This window comes from Molossus molossus, unplaced genomic scaffold (genome assembly GCF_014108415.1).
Source record: "Molossus molossus isolate mMolMol1 unplaced genomic scaffold, mMolMol1.p scaffold_m16_p_1, whole genome shotgun sequence".
NCBI classification, from domain to species: domain Eukaryota; kingdom Metazoa; phylum Chordata; class Mammalia; order Chiroptera; family Molossidae; genus Molossus; species Molossus molossus.
The window spans coordinates 220533446-220555423 of NW_023425344.1; the positions used below are offsets into that span (position 1 = coordinate 220533446).

Here is a 21978-nt window from a genome sequence, read left to right on the forward strand (position 1 = left end):
CAAAATCTTTTTTTTATTTGATATAGTCCCATTAGTTTATTTTTCTTTTATTTCCTTTGTCTGAGGAAATAATCAGAAAAAATATTGCTACGAGAAATGTCAGATTTTATTGCCTATGTTTCTTTCTAGGATTATTATGTTTCAAGTCTTATATTTAAGACTTAATCCATTTTAGTTTATTCTTGTATATAATGTAAGAAGACTGTCTAGTTTCATTTTTTTTCTTTTGCAAGTATCTGTATAGTTTTCTCAGTACCACTTACTGAATAGACCATCTTTATCCCATTGTATGTTTTTGCCTCCTTTGTCAAATATTAATTAACCATATAGATGTGGGTTTATTTCTGGGTGCTCTATTCTGTTTCATTGATCTATATGTCTATTTTTTATGCCAGTGCCATTCTGTTTTGATTACTATGATCTTGTAGTATATTTTGATACCAGGTAGTGTGTTACCTGTGACTTTGTTCTTCTTTTTCAAGATTGCTGAGGCTATTCATTTTTGTTTGTTTGTTGGAACACAGATTTTTGATAGTTTTTACACTATCAGTCTCATTGTGTTGTAATTTTACTTTCTATAATGTGTTGACATTCTTTGAAAATAGGTAATTTTAATCAAGAGCATATTTGTTCACTAATGCTTACCACAGTGAATTCTAACTACACTATTCCTTTTTTATATTATTGGATCAAAAGCATCAACCTATAACCAAATGACTAGAGTTTATTTTCTAGCAAACATAGGAATATGCCCAATCAAAATAGAATTTGTAAGCAAATGTTTTAATACTTCAAAGGTGTAAACTATGTGCTTATTTTGGACATTAGGTATACAATTTTGTTCTAACACAAATTTGCTTTAAAATCTCTCCAAGATCATTCAAAAATCAGTAAACAAACAAATATTTACTAAGCACCTATTTTCTAGGAATTGTATTAGGTTATGTGGAAGCTCTAAAAATTATAGTTTATGTCCTCAAATTCTATACTGAAGTTGATATAGAGTAAAATTTAGAGCTACAAACTCAAATGTCTTCAGTTTCCAGAAAGGTATTATAAATATGCTAAATATCTTAATATAAAATAATAGAGAAAGTTATTACCTATTTTTAGTGTTAACTTAGAGAAATAATTCCGTGATTAAAGGCTTTCACATAAATAAACAAGCATACATACATACAGCTATCCAAACAAACTACCTTAAAAGATTGATTTTGCATGGCCCAAGGTTTGCATCCCAACCTCAGACACTGGAGATCAGTCTTCAGGTGCCTGGAAGGAATCTGACGTCAAAGAAGTGCCTTCACAAACAGTTACGTGCTACAGCATTTCTTGGTAAAAAGCAGATTTTTCAAATGTATTAGGTTTATTTCTAGGTACTGTGTTTGAGTGTACATGTGTGTATGTGCATGTGTATTTCCTGTGGTGAACATAGTCTTTTTAGTTCTCTCTTACATTTTATAATTGGTCATTGATACTTTGAGTTTTGCTTATTAATCTCATATCCACCTAACATATTGAACTCTTATTTGTTCTACTAAACCTTTTATTATGAATTTAATTACAACTGAAGGTACTGTGCTTTCGTGACTTGCACCTATTTTAGTGAAAACACTTCTAATGTTTCACCATTTAATACAATGTTACTTTTGATTTCTTGTATTTCCCCTTAATCAGGTTCAAGAAATTTCCTTCTATTTCTTGTTTACTTGAAGCCTTTATTTTTGTTTGTTTAGATCAGGGGTAGATATGCAATGTTATAAAGACTTTTCCAAAATCTGTTGAGATGGCTTATCATTTTTTATTTACTTGAACCCTATTACAGTGATAACCCTATTCAAGTGATAAATCTTACTTGAACATGATATATTATTTATTTAATGCACTGTTAGAATCTGTTTAGGATTTTTTCATCTTCATTTTTATTGATTTTTTTGTTGTTAATCCTGACCCGAGGATATTTTTGCATTGATTTTTAGAGAGAGTGAAAGGGAAGGAGGGAGAGAGAAAAACATTATTGTGAGAGAGACACATCAGCTGGTTGCCTCCTGCATGACCCCAACTGGGACCAGGGACCAAACTTGCAATCCAGGTACTTGCCCTTGACCAGAATCAAACCCATGACCCCTCGTTCCTCAGGCCAACACTCTTAACCACTGAGCCCAACTGGCCAGGGCTGCATCTGTATCTTTAACTGTAACCTGGTTTTGATACTGAGTTGACATTAAAGAATATGTTGGGAAACTTTATATCTTTCTTATGCTCTTGAATTGTTTATATAACATGGGCATTATCTATTGATTTACTGTTTTATAAAATTCACCTGGAAAAACCATCTTGCTTCTGCTCATGATGTCTTTTTTTTTTTTAATTTTTAATTTATTAATTTGTTTTTGTTACAGATGTTTCTCATTTTCCCCCATTGACAGCCCCCCCCATCCCTAGCTTTCTTGTCTATGTTCATTGGTCATGCATACATGCATGTAAGTTCTGTGGTTTATTTCTTCCCACACAAAACCCCCTCTTCTGAGGCTTGTCAGCCTGTACCCCACCTCCATGTCTCTGGGTTAATTTTGTTCAGCAGTTTGTTTAGTTCATTATATTCCACAAATAAGTGAGATCATGTGATATTTGTCTTTCTCTGCTTGGCTTGTTTCACTTAACATAATACTCTCCATGTCCTTCCATGCCATCTCAAAGGATAAGAGATCTTTCTTTCTCTTTTTATTTTTTTTTATGTTTTATTTTTTTTATCCTCACCTGAGGACATTTTTCGATATTTTGTTCAGATAGAGTGGGAGAGAGGGAGGGAGGGAGGGAGGGAGGGAGGGAGAGAGAGAGAGAGAGAGAGAGAGAGAGAGAGAGAGAGAGAGAGAGAGAGAGAGAGAAACATCGATGTGAAAGGGACACATCGAGTGGTCGCCACCCACACGACCCAACCAGGGCCGGGGACAAACTGCAACCGAGGTACGTGCCCTTAGTGGGAACCGAACCCGGGTCTCTCCAGACCGCAGGCCAACGCTCTAACCGCTGAGCCAAACCGGCCAGGGCAAAAACTTCTTTTTTTTTTTTTTATCCTCACCTGAGGACATTTTTCCATTTTTTGTTCAGATAGAGCAGGAGGGAGAGAGAGGAAGAGAGAGAGAGAGAAACATTGACGTGAAGGGACACATCAAGTGGCTGCCACCCGCACGACCAACCAGGGCCGGGGACAAACTGCAACCGAGGTACGTGCCCTTAGCGGGAACTGAACCCGGGTCTCTCTGTACCACAGGCCGACGCTCCAACCGCTGAGCCAAACCGACCAGGGCAAGATCTTTCTTTCTTACAGCTGCATAGTATTCCATTGTGTACATGTACCACAGCTTTTTAATCCACTCATCTACTGATGTACACTTGGGTTGTTTCCAGATCTTAGCTAATGTAAATAGTGCTGCTATGAGCACAGGGGTACATATATTCTTTCTGATTGGTGTTTCAGGTTTCTTAGGGTATATTCCTAATAGTGCTGCTATGAGCACAGGGGTACCTTTATTCTTTCTGATTGGTGTTTCAGGTTTCTTAGGGTATATTCCTAGAAGTGGGTTCACTGGGTCAAATGGCAGTTCAATTTTTAACTTTTTGAGGTAACACCATAGTGTTTTCCACAGTGGCTGCACCAGTCTCATATTCCCACCAGCAGTGTACTAGAGTCCCCTTTTCTCCACATCCTCGCCAACACTTGTTGTTTGATGATTTGTTGATGGCAGCCATTCTGACAGGTGTGAGGTGATACCTCATAGTTGTTTTAATTTGCATCTCTCTGATGATTAATAATGTTGAGCATTTCTTCATATGTCTCTTGGCCATTTGTATGTCCTGTTTGGAGAGGTGTCTATTCAGCTCCTCTGCCCATTTTTTAATTGGGTTTTTTGTCTTCCTTTTGTTGAGTTGTATGAGCACTCTGTATATTTTGGAAAGTAACCCCTTATCTGATGCATCATTGGTGATTATGGTCTCCCATATAGTGGAATCCCTTTCCATTTTGATGGTTGTTTCTTTTGCTGTGCAGAAGCTTTTGAGTTTGATGTAGTTCCATGTGTTCATTTTTTTCCTTTGTTTCTGTTGCCTTAGGTGTTATATCAGTGAAAATTCTGCTGCGTATGATGTCTGAGATTTTGTTGCCTACATTTTCTTCTAGAATTTTTATGGATTCATGAGTTACATTTAAGTCTTTTATCCATTTTGAGTTTATTCTCATGTATGGTGTAAGTTGGTGTTCTAGCTTCATTTTTTTGCATGTAGCTGTCCAATTTTCCCAACACCATTTATTGAAGAGGCGATGGTAAATGGGATTGTCTTTTTAGTTTCTCTTTCTGTGATTTTATCATTGGTGTATAAGAATGCTGTCGATTTCTTGATGTTAATCATGATTTTTTTTTAAAAGTGGATTTTATCTGCCTTTTAAATCTCTTTGTTTCTGGCCTTAAAAAAAACTTTTACACTGCATCCTGTGTTAATTTTTATAGTGATATTTTCTTAGGAAACCTTTTATTTTCTTTAGATTTTATCAAATTTCGGGAGCATAATTTGCATATAGAATTATTGAATAACTTCTTAATTTTTCTTTTCAATATTATCTTATTTTCTCATATTAAATGATCTTCAATTTAAAAAATTTTTAAATATATTACCTAGACATACTGTCATTTATAAAATTAATCACATATCTTTTAGCCATTTAGGTTGTTTTCAGTTCATTAGGAAATAATCCAAATTTATAGAATAGTTAGAAATAAAACCCAGCAGAGATGACTTCTAAGTCAGTGCTTTTCCCACTCTACTACATTATTTTCATATCATCTATTTTGTATAAATCTGTAAGAAAGTACATGTAATTGAAAGTCATTTTTTATTCAGAAAATCATGTAACAGACTATCAAAATGGAGAAAATAAACTATCACTAATTAGCAAAATTATTTTTTTCTTTATTGATTTTAGAGAGAAAGGAAGGGAGAGGAAGAGAGTGACAGAAACATGGATGAGAGAGAACATTGATTGACTACCTCCTGTATGTCCCCCACTGGGGTTTTGGCCCACAACCTGGGCATGTGCCCTGATTGGGAATTGAACCAGTGAACTCTTGGTGCATGGGTCAGTGCTTAGCCACAGAGCCACATAAGCCAGGCACAAAATAAAATTTTATACAAAAACCTGAAGTTAGAGTTTTAATATCTAATCATTTAAAATTGAATATTAGATAAGTTTTACTCATTTTACGATCACCATATTTTATTTTTTTATTTTTTATCCTCACCCGAGGACATTTTTCCAATTTTTGTTCAGATAGAGCAGGAGGGAGAGAGAGGAAGAGAGAGAGAGAGAAACATCGATGTGAAGGGACACATCGAGTAGCTGCCACCCGCACGACCAACCAGGGCCGGGGACAAACTGCAACCGAGGTACGTGCCCTTAGCGGCAACCGAACCCATGTCTCTCTGTACCGCAGGCCGACGCTCTAACCGCTGAGCCAAACTGGCCAGGGCCGATCACCATATTTTAGTAAGCCAATATTTACTATAATTATAAAAAGTATCAGGTACTGTCTATCTTTTCTTATATTAAATAACAATAACAATGTTTCTATTGCATTTAAACTTTATGTATCAACACAATAAACATCTAAATCTGGAGAGAATTTTTATAAGAGTTTATTTGAGCCAAACTGACGACATATGCTGGGAAGCAAGATCTCAGATTCTCAGATGCTACTGAGAATAACAGCTTGCAGTTTCTTTTATACTTTAGAGATTAAGGAAGGAATTTTTTTTTAGTTTATTGATTTAAGAGAGTTACATTGATTTGTTGTTCTATTTCTTTATGCATTCATTGGTTGATTCTTGTATGTTCCCTGACCTGGGTTCAAGTTTGAAACCCTGGTATATCAGGACGCTGCTCTTATTAATGCAGCTACCCAGACAGGACAAGTAAAGAAATTAAAGAAGATTACATGAAGTGTGGGAGAAAGCAAGATGGTAATTGGATTAGAGGGTAATTAAGAATATGTGCTTTCTTGTCCTGGCCGGTTTTGCTCAGTAGTTAGAGCTGTGGTCTGTGGACCAGAGAGTCCTGGGTTCAGTTCCCAATAGGGGCTCATACCCCCCCCCCCCCAAAATAGTGTGCTTTCTCAAGGGTACTCTGCTCTAGGAGGAGGGTCTGAAAAGGAGGCATTTCAAAGGTATGTTAATTAATGTTGACCCCTCACCCAGTTAAGTCCTGTTTTCATGCCCATGTATTGCTGACAGCTCAGGAGTTAACTCATGTTTGCACTTGCATTAGCTATTTCAATTTTTGAAACTCAAGGTAATACAGGATTATTGTATTTGTAACTCTACGCCCTGAGGGTCGAAGTTCGAAAAACAGCATAGCATTCTGTATTTTTGAAATAGCTAGGGAATGGATATCTGCTAGTCCAAATGAGTGCAGCTCAGAACCTAACACTTCGGGTACTTCTAAAAGAGCTCCTTACATCTTACATTGATTCACTTTTTAGGCTTTCAGGGCAACTAAAAGACCATGTTTTAGAAAAAATAATCACTGGTATAAAAAAAATCCAACTAGAACGTGTAAAGTGTGTATTTCAAAAGGTGATTGTTATACAGTATACCACACCAAAAAAATTACTAAAATATATGTAGCAGATATGTACGAAGTCATTTAAATTCATTATGTATAAATAAAGTATACTGAGGTTTATTTAGATTGTTTCACTTTCATACGCTATTACGGAAAAACAGCCGATGACATGAGATGACTTCTGCATAAAATTGCCAGTCAACAATGTGTTAACCTAGCTGCACAGAAACGACAGAGTTTGCATAAAGCAAAGATAGGTCTTTTACTAAAGAAGTTATATGCCTGGGCATAATTACCCACCATGACCCACCAGATAGGAATTTATGATTTATTACAGCACCCCTTTTTTTTCACCTAAGGTATATTCATATATATTATTTAACTTTTTTCTGGCAAAGAAAGTAAGAGGTAGGTAGGTTGGTCATGATTTTGCTTATTTTATTGGTAATGAAATCTGTCTCTCAGATAATTAAGCAATTTACTGAAGTCTTGTAACTCATTGTTAGTAACAGAGTTGTTGCCAAGCTAGGGTGTTTTGTTTTGTTTTGTTCTGTTTTGTTTTGTTTTGTTTTTATTCTCTGCATGATGTTTTGTAGACATGTCTGATATACACATTCCAAACTTTCTTTAAACTATTAAGTGTAGAATGTTTACTCTTAATTTTTTGAAAAACCAAGTCCTGGTTTTCTTACTTTAATGTTCCCTTCTTCTTTGTCATCTGTTCTTCTAAATCAGACCCTCATTATCGCATACCTGAATTATTACAGTTATCCCTTTTCTTTTTTTAAATTTTAAGGTTTTTGTTGTTGTTGTTGTTGTTTTAATCCTCACCCGAGGACACTTTTGCATTTATCTTCAGATAGAGCAGGAAGGAGAGAGAGAGGAAGAGAGAGAGAAACATTGATGTGAGAGAGACACATTGAGTGGCTGCCACCCACATGACCCCAACAGAGGCCAGGGACAAACTGCAACCGAAGTACATGCCCTTAGCAGGAACTGAACCCGGACTCTGGTCCACGGGCCGACACTCTAACTGCTGAGCCAAACAAGCCAGGGCTAAATTTTAATTTTTAATCACAGTTTACAGTGAACATTATTCTGTGTTAGTTTCAGATGAACCGCATCGTGGTCAATCATATACTTTACACAGTGATTCCCCTAATATTTCAAGTATTCATCTGGCCTCATGCATAATATTACAGTATTATTGACCATACTCCCCATGTTGTACTTCACATTCCCGTGACTCTTTTGTAACTACCAATTTGTACTTCTTAATCCCTTTACCTTTTCACCTGACCCCCCAACCACCTCTCCTCTGGCAACCACCAGTCTGTTCTCTGTTTTCTATGAGTTTGTTTCTGTTTTGTTTTGTTCATATATTTTGTCCTTTAGATGCCACGTATAGGTGATATCATATGGTATTTGTCTTTCTCTAACTTATTTCACTGTGCATAATACCCTCTAGGTTCATTCATGCTGTCTGAAACGGTAAAATTTCATTCTTTTTTATGGCCAAGTAATACTCCATTACAGCTTTTATATCCAGTCGTCTAATGATGCACACTTGGGTTGCTTCCACATCTTGGATCTTGTAAAGACGCTGCAGTGAATATAAGGGTGCATGTATTTTTTTGAATTAGTGTTTTGGGTTTCCTCTGATATGTATCTAGAAGTGGTATTGCTGGGTCATAAGGCAGTTCCATTCTTAGTATTTCGAGGAAATTCTGTACTGGTTTCCATAGTGCCTGCATCAGTTTGCAATCCCACCAGCAAGTTCTCCATATCCTTGCCAACATGTGTCATTTGTTGATTTATTGATGATAGCCATTCTGAAAGATGTGAAGTGATATCTCATTATGATTTTAATTTGCATTTCTCTGATGATTAGTGATGTTGAGCATCTTTTCATATGTCTATTGGCCATTTGTATGTCCTCTTTGGAGTAGTGTCTATTCAGGTACTTTGTCCATTTTTTAAATTGGATTGCTTATTTTATTTTATTTTTTGGTGTTGAGTTGTATGTGTTTCTTATAAATAATGGATATTAATCCCTTATCAGATTTTCATTGGTGAATATCTTCTTCCATTCATTATGTTGTGTTTTGGTTTTGTTAATGGTTTCCTATGCTGTGAAAAGTCTTTTTAGTTTAATGTAGTCCCGTTTGTTTATTTTTTTCTTTTATTTCTCTTAACCTAGGAGATGTGTCAGAAAAAAAATACTGCTAAGAGAAATGTCAGCAATTTTACTGCCCATGTTTTCTTCTAGTACAGTTATTCTTTTCTGATGTTTCTTTTAGCACTTTATTCCTCATGCTCCAGTACTGCTTCCAGACAAATCTTCCTGTGATGGTTAATTTTAAGTGTCAACTTGACTGACCTATGAGATGCCCAAATAGCTGATAAAATATTATTTCTGGGTGTGTCTGTGAGAGTATTTCTGTAAAACATTAATATTTGATTCAATAAAATGAGTGAAGAGTACTCCCTCACCAATTTGGGAAGATATCATTTAGTCCAGTGTACTTAAATGAAACAAAAAGATCAAGGAAGGATGAATTATCTCTCTTCTTGAGCTGGGACACCCATTTTCTCTTGCCCTTGAACATTGGAGCTCCTGGTTGTAGGGCCTTTGGACTCTGGACTTATACCAGTGGCTTCCTGGTTCTCAGGCCTTCAAACTCAGACTGAAGTATACTGCTTTCCTGGTTTTCCAGCTTGTAAATGGCTGATTGTAGGACTTCTTGGCCTCTGTAACCATGTGAGCCAATTATAAATCTCCTTATATATGTATATCTGTATGTATATTTATAAATATTCATATTCATAAGCTATATCCTATTTGTTCTTTTTCTCTGGAGAACCCTGACTAATACACTTTCTAAATCTGCTTTTATTGTTGTTTCTCTCATTAGAGAAATGTAAATTGCTCCTCATTGACTTCATAATAACAACTGTTTCTCAGCCTAACATTTAAGACCTCCTTGGTCCTCATTTTGAACCTCCAACTTTTGCTCTAGATAATATGTGTAGCTCCTTACTATTTTAACTCATAATATGCTTCTGACATGCAGTACTTTTCTTTCTTATCAAACCATGTAAGACCGTAAATAATTTTATTTTCTTGAGTAATCATTCTAAACCGTCCTGATTTCTGTATTCTGTACTACAGTTGTCCCTCTCCACTTTGCGCTTTGACTTTTGCAGCTTCACTCTATCGTGGTTTTTTCAAATAGAGGGATGACTGTATATAAAGAATCCTACTTCGTGGAACTTCTTTTATCACAGTAGAGTCTGGAACTGATTAACCGTGATAAACAAGGGCCAACTGTATACTATTTGATAGTTCTCATTGTGTGTGTCATTTATTTAGTTTATTTATATGTCATTATACTTAGTTAATTACATGTTTTTAAACTATCTTGTCAGTTCTTTTTTTTTTTTTAATCCTCACCGGAGGACATTTTTCCTTTTTTTTTTTTTTTCAGGTAGAGTGGGAGAGAGAGAGGAACACACAGAGAGAGAGAAACATCTATGTGAAAGGGACACATCGAGTGGCTGCCACCTGCACGACCAACCAGGGCCAGGGACAAACTGCAACCGAGGTACATGCCCTTAGTGGGAACCGAACCCGGGTCTCTCTGGACCGCAGGCCAACGCTCTAACCGCTGAGCCAAACCGGCCAGGGCTCTTGTCAGTTCTTGATGGGGCAGGATGATGACTTCTTTGTAATCTAAACTTTTTTTTTTATATTCTTTTCATTGTACACTTTGCATATTACAGGTGCTCATTAAATTTATCTGAATTAAATAAACAACTACATGATTAATTAAATTAATATGTTGGAAAGACAGTTTGGGCAGAACTAGTAGATCTTAATCTGTATCAGATCCATGATAGATTTATTGTGGATACATCTAAAAATAATGATTTTATGTTTTCTATTTGGCTATTACATTCCTTTAATGCAAGGTTTCTTATTCTTAGCATTATTGACATTTTAGTCCAGATAATTGTTATGTGCATTGTAGGATGTTAAACAACATCTCAGGCCTCTACTCACTGGATGCCAGTAGCACCATCCAAGCTGTTACTAATAAAAAATGTGACAGTAGTGCAGTGGGGCAGGAGCCAGGTGGAGCAGGGCAAAGGGGGCAAAGTGGAGGATATCTGTAGTACTCTCAACAATAAAAATAAATTTTCAAAAATGTGTCCAGACATTGCTAGATGTCCCACAGAGCAAAATTGCTGCCAATTGAGAGCCACCTTCTTGGTTTTAGCAGATTTTTTTTGTTTCTCAAAAGATCGTAAGTATGTAGAGAAAGCAGTTAAAATTATAATCTTACTGAAAGTGCTTCTGTTTCATTTTTAGTGTTTTACTGAATTTCCATGCTATTATAAATGCGTATTGCTGAACCATTAAGAATACTATAGGGATATGCTCATTCAGTGCTGTTCAAATTTATGACTTTAGTAGCTTATAATATCTAAGGTAAATTGTCCGAATGTTGAATTAGCTTTGGCAGGAAGCCTGGATGAACCACTTAGGGAACAGGGAAACAGAAATAAAGAATGAACAAGGTAAATCTTTAATTGTTCTTTCTCAATAAAGTACCTTATATATGCATACAAGAATAGTAAACATTGAACGGAATATCTTTTTTTTAAAAGGTAAGAACTGTTCCTTCTTTTTAATAATTTATAATGCATTATATAAATATGCCCAGCTGGTGTGGCTCAGTTGATTGAGCGTCGTCCCATGGACTGAAAGGTCCTGGTTCAATTCCCGGTCAGAGCACATACCCAGGTTGTGGGCCAAGTCCCTGATGGGGAGCGTGCAGGAGGCAGTTGATCAGTGTTTCTTTCTCACATCGATGTTTGTATCTCTCTTTAAAAAAAAAAAAAATCAATAAAAACATATTTAAAAAATAAATGAAAAAACACATACACAAGAAACAATAACAAAAACAAGACAGTGTATTTGATTACATACCAAATGAATTGAGATAACCAATGCATGTTAAAAGTTATTTTCCAAGCAGTTTTCATTATAAACATCTTGCATTTGGTCTGCTCTTTCTCTATAAATTAGATTATCTTAGTGTTACACTCCTAATTTAAATTTTTACTAGAGTTTAGAGCTCATTTCATATACCTGAAGTTCTCCAGCCACAAATCCCTCCACTTGCGAGTTTTCAATTAATAATATGGGATAATGGAATACTATGAATTCTGTTAACCTTTCTGTAATTAATGTGGAAGTGAAAATAAACTATTTTACTATTAAAAGTCTTGTTTAACAGACCTTTTCTGTCTGTCAGCCCTATTGTTTATTTCGTAATGTTTGAGAAGAAGAATAGGTATGTTTGGTGTGAGAACAGATAAGTTTGAAAGATGATTGCTGGTTAATAATAAAAGTAAACAGTGATAGCTGATTCCTCCTCTCTCACTCCTGACAAATAGAAGAGCTATCAGATTTTTCTACCATAAAAAAAAACCTTGTTGTTTTTCTTTTTTAACCTAAGTCTTTTTTTTTTTTTTATCGAAGTAATTCATTCACATGTTCTGTTATAGGTGGGGAGAGCTCCACGTTTCCATCCTGTTGCTAGTGGGAATGGGCTTCTTGTGATATCACAGGAAAAATAATTTTCTGAGTCTCTTATGGGAGGATGAGATATTGTAGAAAGCTTTGTTTCTATGGAATTAAACTTCTAAGGTCCCCTCTCCTGCCATCCCACCAAGGAAGAAATCCCATTTTGTCTTCAGCAGGGCTAAAATCAAATCCATTGTCCAGAGTTTCTGTTCCATATTAGGACATAGACCCGTCCAGCATCAGGCTAGCTTAGTTTGTGTTTCTCACTGCAGTCCATCAGTCCATTGCATGCGGGTACTCATGGTCATAGGCCATGTTGCTATGGAGGGAACATGGGCAGGGCAAAGCCAAAGAAACCGGAGAGCTGAGAGAGCCAAGAGCGTGAGCTTCTTTGTGTGGGGGATTTATGTATCCCCCAAATTTTCACTGGCTTGCATTGGTTCCAACCCCTTCTAGGCAGTGATTTTATGTTCTCAGGTTTGACTAACATCAAGCACCTTCCCTATGTTATCCCAACTTAACTGCGCATGCATCTGTTCTCCCCTTTGTCCAATCCTTTCCTCCAGTGATCTGTAGGCAATGGGCTTGTGGTTCCCTGGGGAGTGTGAAATTGCAGCTTCCTGATGAAGCTACCCAAATGACATGCTTATAATGCCTGGCCTTCCTTTAACTCCTTTCTTATTATTAATAACTAACTAATTATAGTGGTATCACTATAAAGTCAAATGATGCTAAAATAGCTCATAACAATTAAATTCAACGGTTTTTCCTGCTGCTTCCAGAAGCACTTTCTTTTAATTGCTTCTTTCGATATTTACATTCTTATTTCATACTGCATCCTTTGCTTTATCAATTTCAGACATCATATGTTTACTTCTATACTATTTTTCTATAGTTACAATAACAAATTATCACAAACAAAAGCTTTAAACAAAAATGTATCTTGTAATTCTATAGTTCAGAAAGCCCACGCAGGATCTTACTTAGGCTAAGAACAAGATATGGGAAGAGTTGCATTCCTATTTGGAAGTTCTAAGGGAGATTCCATTGCTGCCCACACCCCCACCCCCAGCTTTTAGTGTCCACATTCTTTCCTGGGCTCAGAGCTCCTGTCCTTCATCTTCCAAGCGAGCAACATCAGGCAGGCCTAGTCTTCACACTGGCATCTCTGATTCTCTCTTCCACTTTTAAGGACCCTTGCAATTACATTGGGAATGCAAGGATAATCCAGAATAAACTCCCTTTTAAAAGGTCAACTGATTAGCAACCTTAATTCCATCTTCAACTTTAATTCCATTTTACCATGTAACCTAATATTTTCACAGGTACTATGTATATCAAACCATATATTCAGGAGAGAATAGAATTATTTAAAATATTTCAGGATGTTCTATAGGCATTCTGATCAGTGTATTTGTCCCCTGGAGTGAGTATGAGACAAGAGATTTGAATCTGTAGTCCCCTTAGTTGGTCATGAGTTCCTCTTATAATGTGAGCATCTCACAAAACTGACTAAGAAGAATTATTATTTAAAAATACGTTGGTACAACATAGCTTCTAAACTTAAACTAGCTACTTTATCCTTGCTTCAATTAAAACAATTGTCTGTTCTGATTCTGAAATAAAAACTGTCTGTTTGAAGTTATAATTTATAAGATGGGTAAGTTTTCTTTATTTTTTTGTTAATCCTCACTCAAGGATATTTTTCCATTGATTTTTGGAGAGAGTGGAAGGTAGGGAGGAAGGGGGAGAAAGAGAGACAGAGACAAACATTGATTGGTTGCCTCCCACATGACCCCAACCAGGGCAGGGATTGAACCTGCAACCCAGGTACGTACCTTTAACTGGGAATCAAACCCACAACCCTCTCAGTCTGCAGGCTGACACTCTAACTGCTGAGCCAAACTAGCCAGGGCTAAGATGGATAAGTTTTGAAAATAGATAGTTTACATCCTTCCTTGAGATTGTAATTAATGTCATCATGTAATTAATTATGCACTTAAAATGGTTAAAATGTAAATTTATTAAATATATTTACCACAGTAAAATAAAAAGGAAAACAAAAATCAGTTTACCAGTTCAGTATAAATGTGATACTTATTTCACTTTCAGTTATGTTCTGTTGCTTTGTATTTATCCTTATGCCAGTACCACACTATCTTGTTCACTGAAGCTTTGTAGCAATTTGCAAAGTAGGAATCCTCCAACTTTCTTATTTTCAAGATTTATTATTCTGTGTCCCTTGTATTTCCATATGAATTTTGGAATTTGCTTATCAGTTTTTGGGACTGAGTTTTTGAGCCCAGCTCTGCTGCTCTTAAGTTGTGAAACCTTTGAAAAATTGTTTGACTCATTTTTTTCATAATCATTATTATAGATTATGAAAGTTAAATGATAAAACACATGTAAAGCCTGACATAATGCTTGGCTAATAGTAAATGCTTAATATACTTCTACTAATAGAATTGCTACTATTATTATTACTGTCGCTGTCAATGTAATACTATATGAATATATATATATATATAGATTACAGTAAAATAGAACTCTGCCTCAAGTGTATTCTTTCTTCTACAATGAGTACAGTGTGTTATAATGAAAAGAACATAAGATTTGCATCAAACAACAAGTGTTGGCGAGGGTGTGGAGAAAAGGGGATTCTAGTACACTGCTGGTAGGAATGCAGACTGGTGCAGCCACTGTGGAAAACACTATGGTGTTACCTCAGAAAATTAAAAATTGAACTTCCATTTAACCCAGTGATCCCACTTCTAGGAATATACCCTAAGAAGCCTGAAACACCAATCACAAACACAATATATATACCCCCATGTTCATAGCAGCACTATTTACAATAGCCAAGATCTGGAAACAGCCCAAGTGTCCATCAGTAGACGAATGGATAAAAAAGCAGTGGTACATATACACAATGGAGTACTGTGCAGCTGTAAGAAATAAAGATCTCTTATCCTTTGAGACGACATGGAGGGACCTGGAAAGTATTAATCCTAAGTGAAACAAGCCAAGCAGAAAAAGACAAATACCACATGATCTCACTTATATATGGAATATAGTGAACATAACAGTTTGAGGAATAGGGTAGACCCAGAAGCATGGAAGTAGGGTACAGACTGACAATCCCCAGAAGAAGGGGGGAGGGGGGAGGGAAGAGATAAACCACAGAACCTATGTGCATGTATGCATAACCAATGGTCATGGACAACAAAGCTGGGGACAGGGCAGGGGGGATGGGGAGGAGGGTGTCAATGGGTTAAAAAAGGAGAAACATCTGTAACAAAAATAAAATTTAAAAAAAATTATAAAAAAAAAAAGATTTGGAATGAATCTGCCTGAGTGTAGTAACTTATGGAGTACTGGTGGTATATTAAATTTATAGGTATTTTAAATCAAGCTGTGTTTCATACCATGAAATCAGAAATGTCATTTTACAAAATCAATTCAAAGGTCAAAATTAATAGTTGGTAGTGTTACTATTAATTTGATTGTAGTCAGGGAATAGGAAAAAAAACACACACGAGTTGAAGTAAGTTGATTCTTGATTTTTAAAAAATAATGCTTATGACTAAGTTGTTTTCTAAAATTGCTTTTTTATTATTTCTTCTTCTTGGATTTTTTTTTCTGGTGTTTCTATCAGCTTTAATCTCCTTTCTCATTTCTTTGCTTAGTATAATACAGATATTCTCCAACTTTCCTGAATTTTTAGCCACTTGATCATATGATTTTCCTACTATTCCATTAATATACTGTTCACATGCATAATGTTTATATGCCATATGTCCATTTTAATCCAAGTAGGAATATGTTAAATCATATGTTTTACCTGCCTTTTTATTTCTCATGTTTTTTTAATCCTCACCCAAGGATATGTTTTTATTAATTTTAGAGAGGAAGAGGGAGAGTGAAAGAGAGAGAGAGAGGGAAACATTGACTGGTTGCCTTCCATACATGTCCCAACCAGGGATTGAGCCCACCACCTACGTGTATTCCCTGACCCAAAATCAAACCTTCAACCTTTTTGATGAATGGGATGATGTTCCAACCAATTGAGCCACCCATCCAGGCTACCTGCCTGAAAATTTTTTTTTTATTGAATTTATTGTGGTGACATTGGTTAATAAAATTATATAGGTTTCAGGTGTACAATTCAATAATACATCATCTGTATATCGATTGTGTGTTCACCACCCAAGTCAAGTCTCCTTCCATCATCATTTATAGCCCCTTTACCCTCTTCTACCCCCTATGTCCCTTACCTACCTTTTTAACAGTCAAAACCATTATCATTGGGTTGAAGTTGATATAGGAATACTAAATTGGAAGCTTACCTTAACCTAGGTTGGGTTTCCATGAAAGGCAGTATTTGAGGTAGTGTTAGTCAACATTAATCAAAAGAAAAATAAGTTGTTTGTTGAAGTGGAATTGAAGTTTATTATAGCAACTTTGTTTTTATATTTTTTTCTACAATTCACGTATTATCACCAAGGCATCTTTAAATCATTATTGTATTAACAAATTGAAACTATTTCTGTAATCTATGCCATTTATGTAATAGGTGTTATAGATTACTAATATTATAACCAGTCTATTTTACAATAATAGGCACTTTAAAAAATTATTTTGAAATAATTTAAAACTTTCAAATTATTTATGCACTCGATCTGCTTTCCTACAAAACTATGATATCTTTGCATCCTCACTTTCTGGATTGTATCCATTATGTAATATAAACTTAGTGAATAAAAGGATGAACTCATTATTTACAAGGCTATAAATTGAAGTCCTGGAATTTTCAGTAGTGTTTTTGCTCTAATGTCTTTACTGATATCCCAACAATCTCAACTCCTAATTGAGTACCTTTAGTAATTGACAGTGAAAACATATTTTAAATGGCTACTTTAAACCTGCTACAGAGTTATGTAATTTTTCACTTAGTAACATCTAATGCTGCACTAGTTATTTTACTATAGTCTTATTTAGTATGTCATTTATGTACCTTATATAATATGAATTAAGTTAAATTTTATTAGTGTTTAATCATGATACTTTAAGTCTAGGAAATCTCAAATCAAGACCTGAACACTAACCACATCAGACTAAAAAGTTCTTGCCCAGCAAAGGAAACCATCAACAAAGTGAAAATACAACCCAATGAATGGGGGAACATATTTGCTGATACATATGATAAGGGGTTAATATCAAAAATTTATAAAACTCAACACCAGAAAAGACAACACAATTAAAAAATGGGCAAAGGACCTGAATAGACGCTTCTCCAAAGAGGACAAATAGATGGCCAATAGACATATGAAAAGATGCTCAAAGTACTAATCATCAGAAAAATGCAAATTGAAACCACAATGAAATTTCACCTCACACCTCTCAGAATGGCCACCATCAGTAAATCAACAAACAACAAGTACTAGGAAGGATGTGGAGAAAAGGGAACCCTCCTGAACTGTTGGTAGGTACGCAGATTGGTGCAGCCACTGTGGAAAGCAGTATGAAGTTACCTCAAAAAATTCAAAATGGAACTGCCTTATGACCCAGCAAGTCCACTTCTGGGAATTTATCCAAAGAAATCCAAAATACTAATTTGAAAGGATATACGCACCCCTATGTTTATTGCAGCGTTATTTACAATAGCCAAGATTTGGAAATAGCCCAAGGGTCCATCAGTAAATAAGTGGATAAAAAGCTGTGGTACATTTATACAGCGGAATACTACTTGACAGTAAAAAAGGAAGGGAGTTCTACCCTTTGTGATAGAGCATTAGGCTAAGTGAAATAACCCAGTCAGAGAAAGACGAATACCATGTGATTTCACTTCTATGTGGAATCTAATAAACAAAATGAACTAACAAACGAAATAGTGACAGACTTATAGATAGAGAGCTGGCTGACAGCTGGGTGGGGGGGTCGGGGTATGGAGTGGAGAGTTAGGGGGGTTGAGCAAAAAAGAAAAAAAATGAAAAACTCATGAACATGCACAACAGTGTGGTGATAGCCAGGGGGAGAGGTGGTGGAAGGAGGTAGAGGAGGGAATAGGGGAGATAAATGGGGATGGATGAAGGCTTGGCTTGGGATGGTGAACACACAATACAGTGTACAGATGATGTATGGTGGAATCGTGCACCTGAAATCTGTATAACTTTGTTAATTAAATAAACAAAAAAGATCTGAACACCAGTTTCATTAGCAAGGATAAATGGTAACATTAAAGAGTTTAAATGCAGGGCTTTCAATAAAGATAATTTGGTTAAATTAAGTTACTTTTTTATGAAAATGAGAATATGATTTATTAATTTACATATTTTAGGAGATACCTAAAGTATCTAGAATACATAAGTGCCTTATTTATACTGGTTCTTTAAATATTGAGTACTTATGAGGTGAAATAAGTAATCAGAAAGTTTTTTTAAGCACTGAATTAGAGCAGTGGTAGGTAAGTATCTTGGAATTTAAGAATCGAGAGCACCTGTCTGGTAGAAATATGATAGTAGCCACAAATACAAGCCATATGTAATTTAAAATTTTTAGCAGCACATTTTAAAAAAAACTAAAAAGAAGATTAAGTTAATTTTAATAATATAGCTTATTTAACTCAATATATCCACAGTGTTATCTAACATATAATCAGTATTTTTAAATTAACATTTTTTATACTAAGTAGTTAAGATATGCTATGTATTTTACACTTAATGTACATCTCAATTAGCATATTAACTTACTAGCTCCTTCAGTTACTGAAGAAAATTATTGAATATTTTTGTCTCAATTTCTCCAATTGTACAATGGAGACAGTCGTAACCCTTAAATTAGATAATATATAATATGCCTAGCAAATGGTAGTGTTATGTAAATATTAGTGGCTTTCCAAAAATATTTCAAAGATAATATGTAATGACATAACTGCCCCAAGGCAAAGATCATATCTTAGGCATTAAATTTGTAACCCTCAAACACTCATCTTTTTCCATTAGTGCTGGTTACACACATCTCTCTGAATCCTTATTTAAATTATTTTTTAAAAAGCAAAATTATTATTGGCTCATCAATTGTGACAAAAGAATCACACTAATGTAAGATATTCAAAGAGAAAACTGTGGTGGGAGATTTGTGAAATAAATTTCTTTTTTTCTGGTTATTTTCTCTGTAAACCTTAAACTACTGTAAATGTAAAATCTTTTATAAAAATAAACAGCCCTGGCCGGTTTGGCTCAGTGGTTGGAGTGTTGGCCTGCGGACCAGAGAATCCCGAGTTCGTTTCCACTAAGGGCACGTACTTTGGTTGCAGTTTATCCTGGCCCTGGTTGAGTCGTGCAGGTGGCAGCCACTTGATATGTCCCTTTCACGTCGATGTTTTTCTCTCTCTCTTTTCCTCTCTCTCCCTCCCACTCTATCTGAACAAAAAATGGAAAAATGTCCTTTGGTGAGGATAAAAACAAACAAAAAAGCACACACCTCCTGGCCAGTGTGCCTCAGTGGTTGAGCATCGACCCATGTACCAAGAAGTCACCAGTTTGATTCCCGGTCAGGGTACGTGCCCATATCCCCAGTGGGGGGGAGGGGTATGCAGGAGGCGGCCAGTGGATGTTCTCTCACATCAAGGTTTCTATCGTCCTCTCCCTATCTTTCTCTCTAAAATCAATAAAAGAAAAAAAATTTTTTTAATTAAAAAAAAGCAAATACCATATCTGCTACTGATTCTTGATATATCTTAATTGTGACAGAATATATCAGTAAAAGTGTCAGTTTCAGTATTATTAAAACCAGCAGAGAAGTTTAATTATGGTTAAAAATATAACTTAATGTTTCCTCTTCCAGTGGTCATTCATTATCTACCTCTTTTTAATTAATATAATAGGAAAAAAATCACAACATGGTTGTTTTTCCTTCATGGTTATTGGGATGGTAATGGCCATTATTGGTGGTACTCTGATGTTAATGGAAGAAATAGCCTTGTTTTTTGTGTGTGTGTTTTATTAATATACTAGTGCTGGTTTTTAGAATATTTTCTTCTGATTTCAGGTTGGGTGGGACTATATCAGCATACAAGATAGTACCAGACGAAATAGAAGAAATCAAGGTATAGTATGGCATTTTGTACCTCTACAGAACTTAATATTTTGGTGGCAAGTTGGGGAACAATTGCTTTTTTTTTATCCTCACCTGAGGACATTTTTGCATTCATCCTCAGATAGAGCAGGAGAGAGAGAGGGAGGAAGAGAGAGAGAGAAAAACATCGATGTGAGAGAGATACATCTACTGGCTTCCACCCACATGACCCCAACCGGGGCTGGGGACAAACTGCAACCGAGGTATGTGCCCTTAGCAGGACCTGAACCCGGGTCTCTCTGGACCGCGGGCCAATGATTTAACCGCTGAGCCAAACCGGCCAGGCTAATTGCTTATTCTTTATGCTGTTTAATTTTGGGGTGTATTAGGACAGCATTTAATTCCAAGTTATCCTCTTTGAAGTTATATATGCATACATATATATCTCTCAGGTAACCACCATCAGATTTCTTTCATAATTATCAATGTATTTGTAAGAAAAATAGTAGGAGAATAAAAAGTAACCCATTTCTATGAAATTCGTTGAAAAATCTACTAAGGAAAAACAATGTATTTATACATTAGTGTGCATAATGAGTTATCTTTTTATCTTGTTTTCATTTCTTTTCCTTATAAGTTTTTACCAATTATAAGTAATACCAGACTTCTAGTAAATATCACCTGGTTCCTTTGAAAACAATATGTCAATTTCAATTAAAAATTTATAGTACTGGCCCTGGCTGGGTAGATCAGGGTAGAGTGTAGTCTTGATAATGCCAAGTTGTGGGTTCAATCCTTGGTCTGGGCACATACAGGAATCCACCAATGAATGCATAAACAACAAAATCGATGTTTCTCACCCTTGTTGGGTAGTTCAGTTGATTGGAGCATCATCTGTCCACCAAAAGGTTGTCAGTACAATTATTAGTCAGGGTGCGTTCAGGAGGCAGATGATTGATGTTTCTCACTCACATTGATGTTTCTGTTTCTCTCTCTCCCATCTTCTCTTTCTAAAATCTGTAAAAGCATATCCTTGGGTGAGAATTTAAAAAAATTTTAATTGATATTTCTCTCACTAAAATCAATTTAAAAATTTACAGTACAATAAATGAAAAATGGACATTTTTTAAAATTACAGCATTACTACATACAGTCTTCTGTTTCTAACATTTTAGTAAACCTTATGGACTATTAGTTTTCTAACATAACATGTGGCCCTTGTTTAAAAGCAGTTTACACCCGGCCATTGTGGCTCAGTGGTTGAGTGTCCACCCATGTACTGAGAGGTCACCTGTTCGGTTCTCGGTCGGGGCACATGCCCAGGTTGTGGGCCCAATCCCCAGTTGTGGGCATGCAGGATGCGGCCAATCAGTGTTCTCTCTCATTGACGTTTCTATCTCTCTCTCTCTAAAATAATAAAGAAAAAATTAAAAATAAATAAATAAAAGCAGTTTACAATCTAACGAGAATTGAACTTAGTATCTATTCCATAAATAAAAGTTAACAGTTGGATAGAAGTAGTAAAGAATAAACAATACTGAGTTAAAGTGTTTAAAATGACGTGTAAAGTTCTCAACAAATCATTAATGTTTTGATCAACTTTCCAAAATCAAATTAAATCCAATTAAAATTTTAAGAGTATTTTTTTTTTTTTAATGATTTTTAGAGAGAAGAAGGGAGAGGTAGAGAGAGA

The 21978-nt window shown here is 35.6% G+C and overlaps 1 protein-coding gene across 6 annotated transcripts in view; it reads left to right on the forward strand.

Moving 5' to 3' along the window:
- GPHN (gephyrin) overlaps window positions 1-21978 on the forward strand; it is a 562530-nt gene that overhangs the window by 174769 nt on the left and 365783 nt on the right. For all 6 annotated transcript variants that reach the window (XM_036267724.1, XM_036267708.1, XM_036267715.1 and 3 more), the window contains exon 3: window positions 20259-20316. In XM_036267724.1, coding sequence (XP_036123617.1) covers window positions 20259-20316 — 58 coding nt within the window. The remainder of the gene's footprint in view (window positions 1-20258; window positions 20317-21978) is intronic.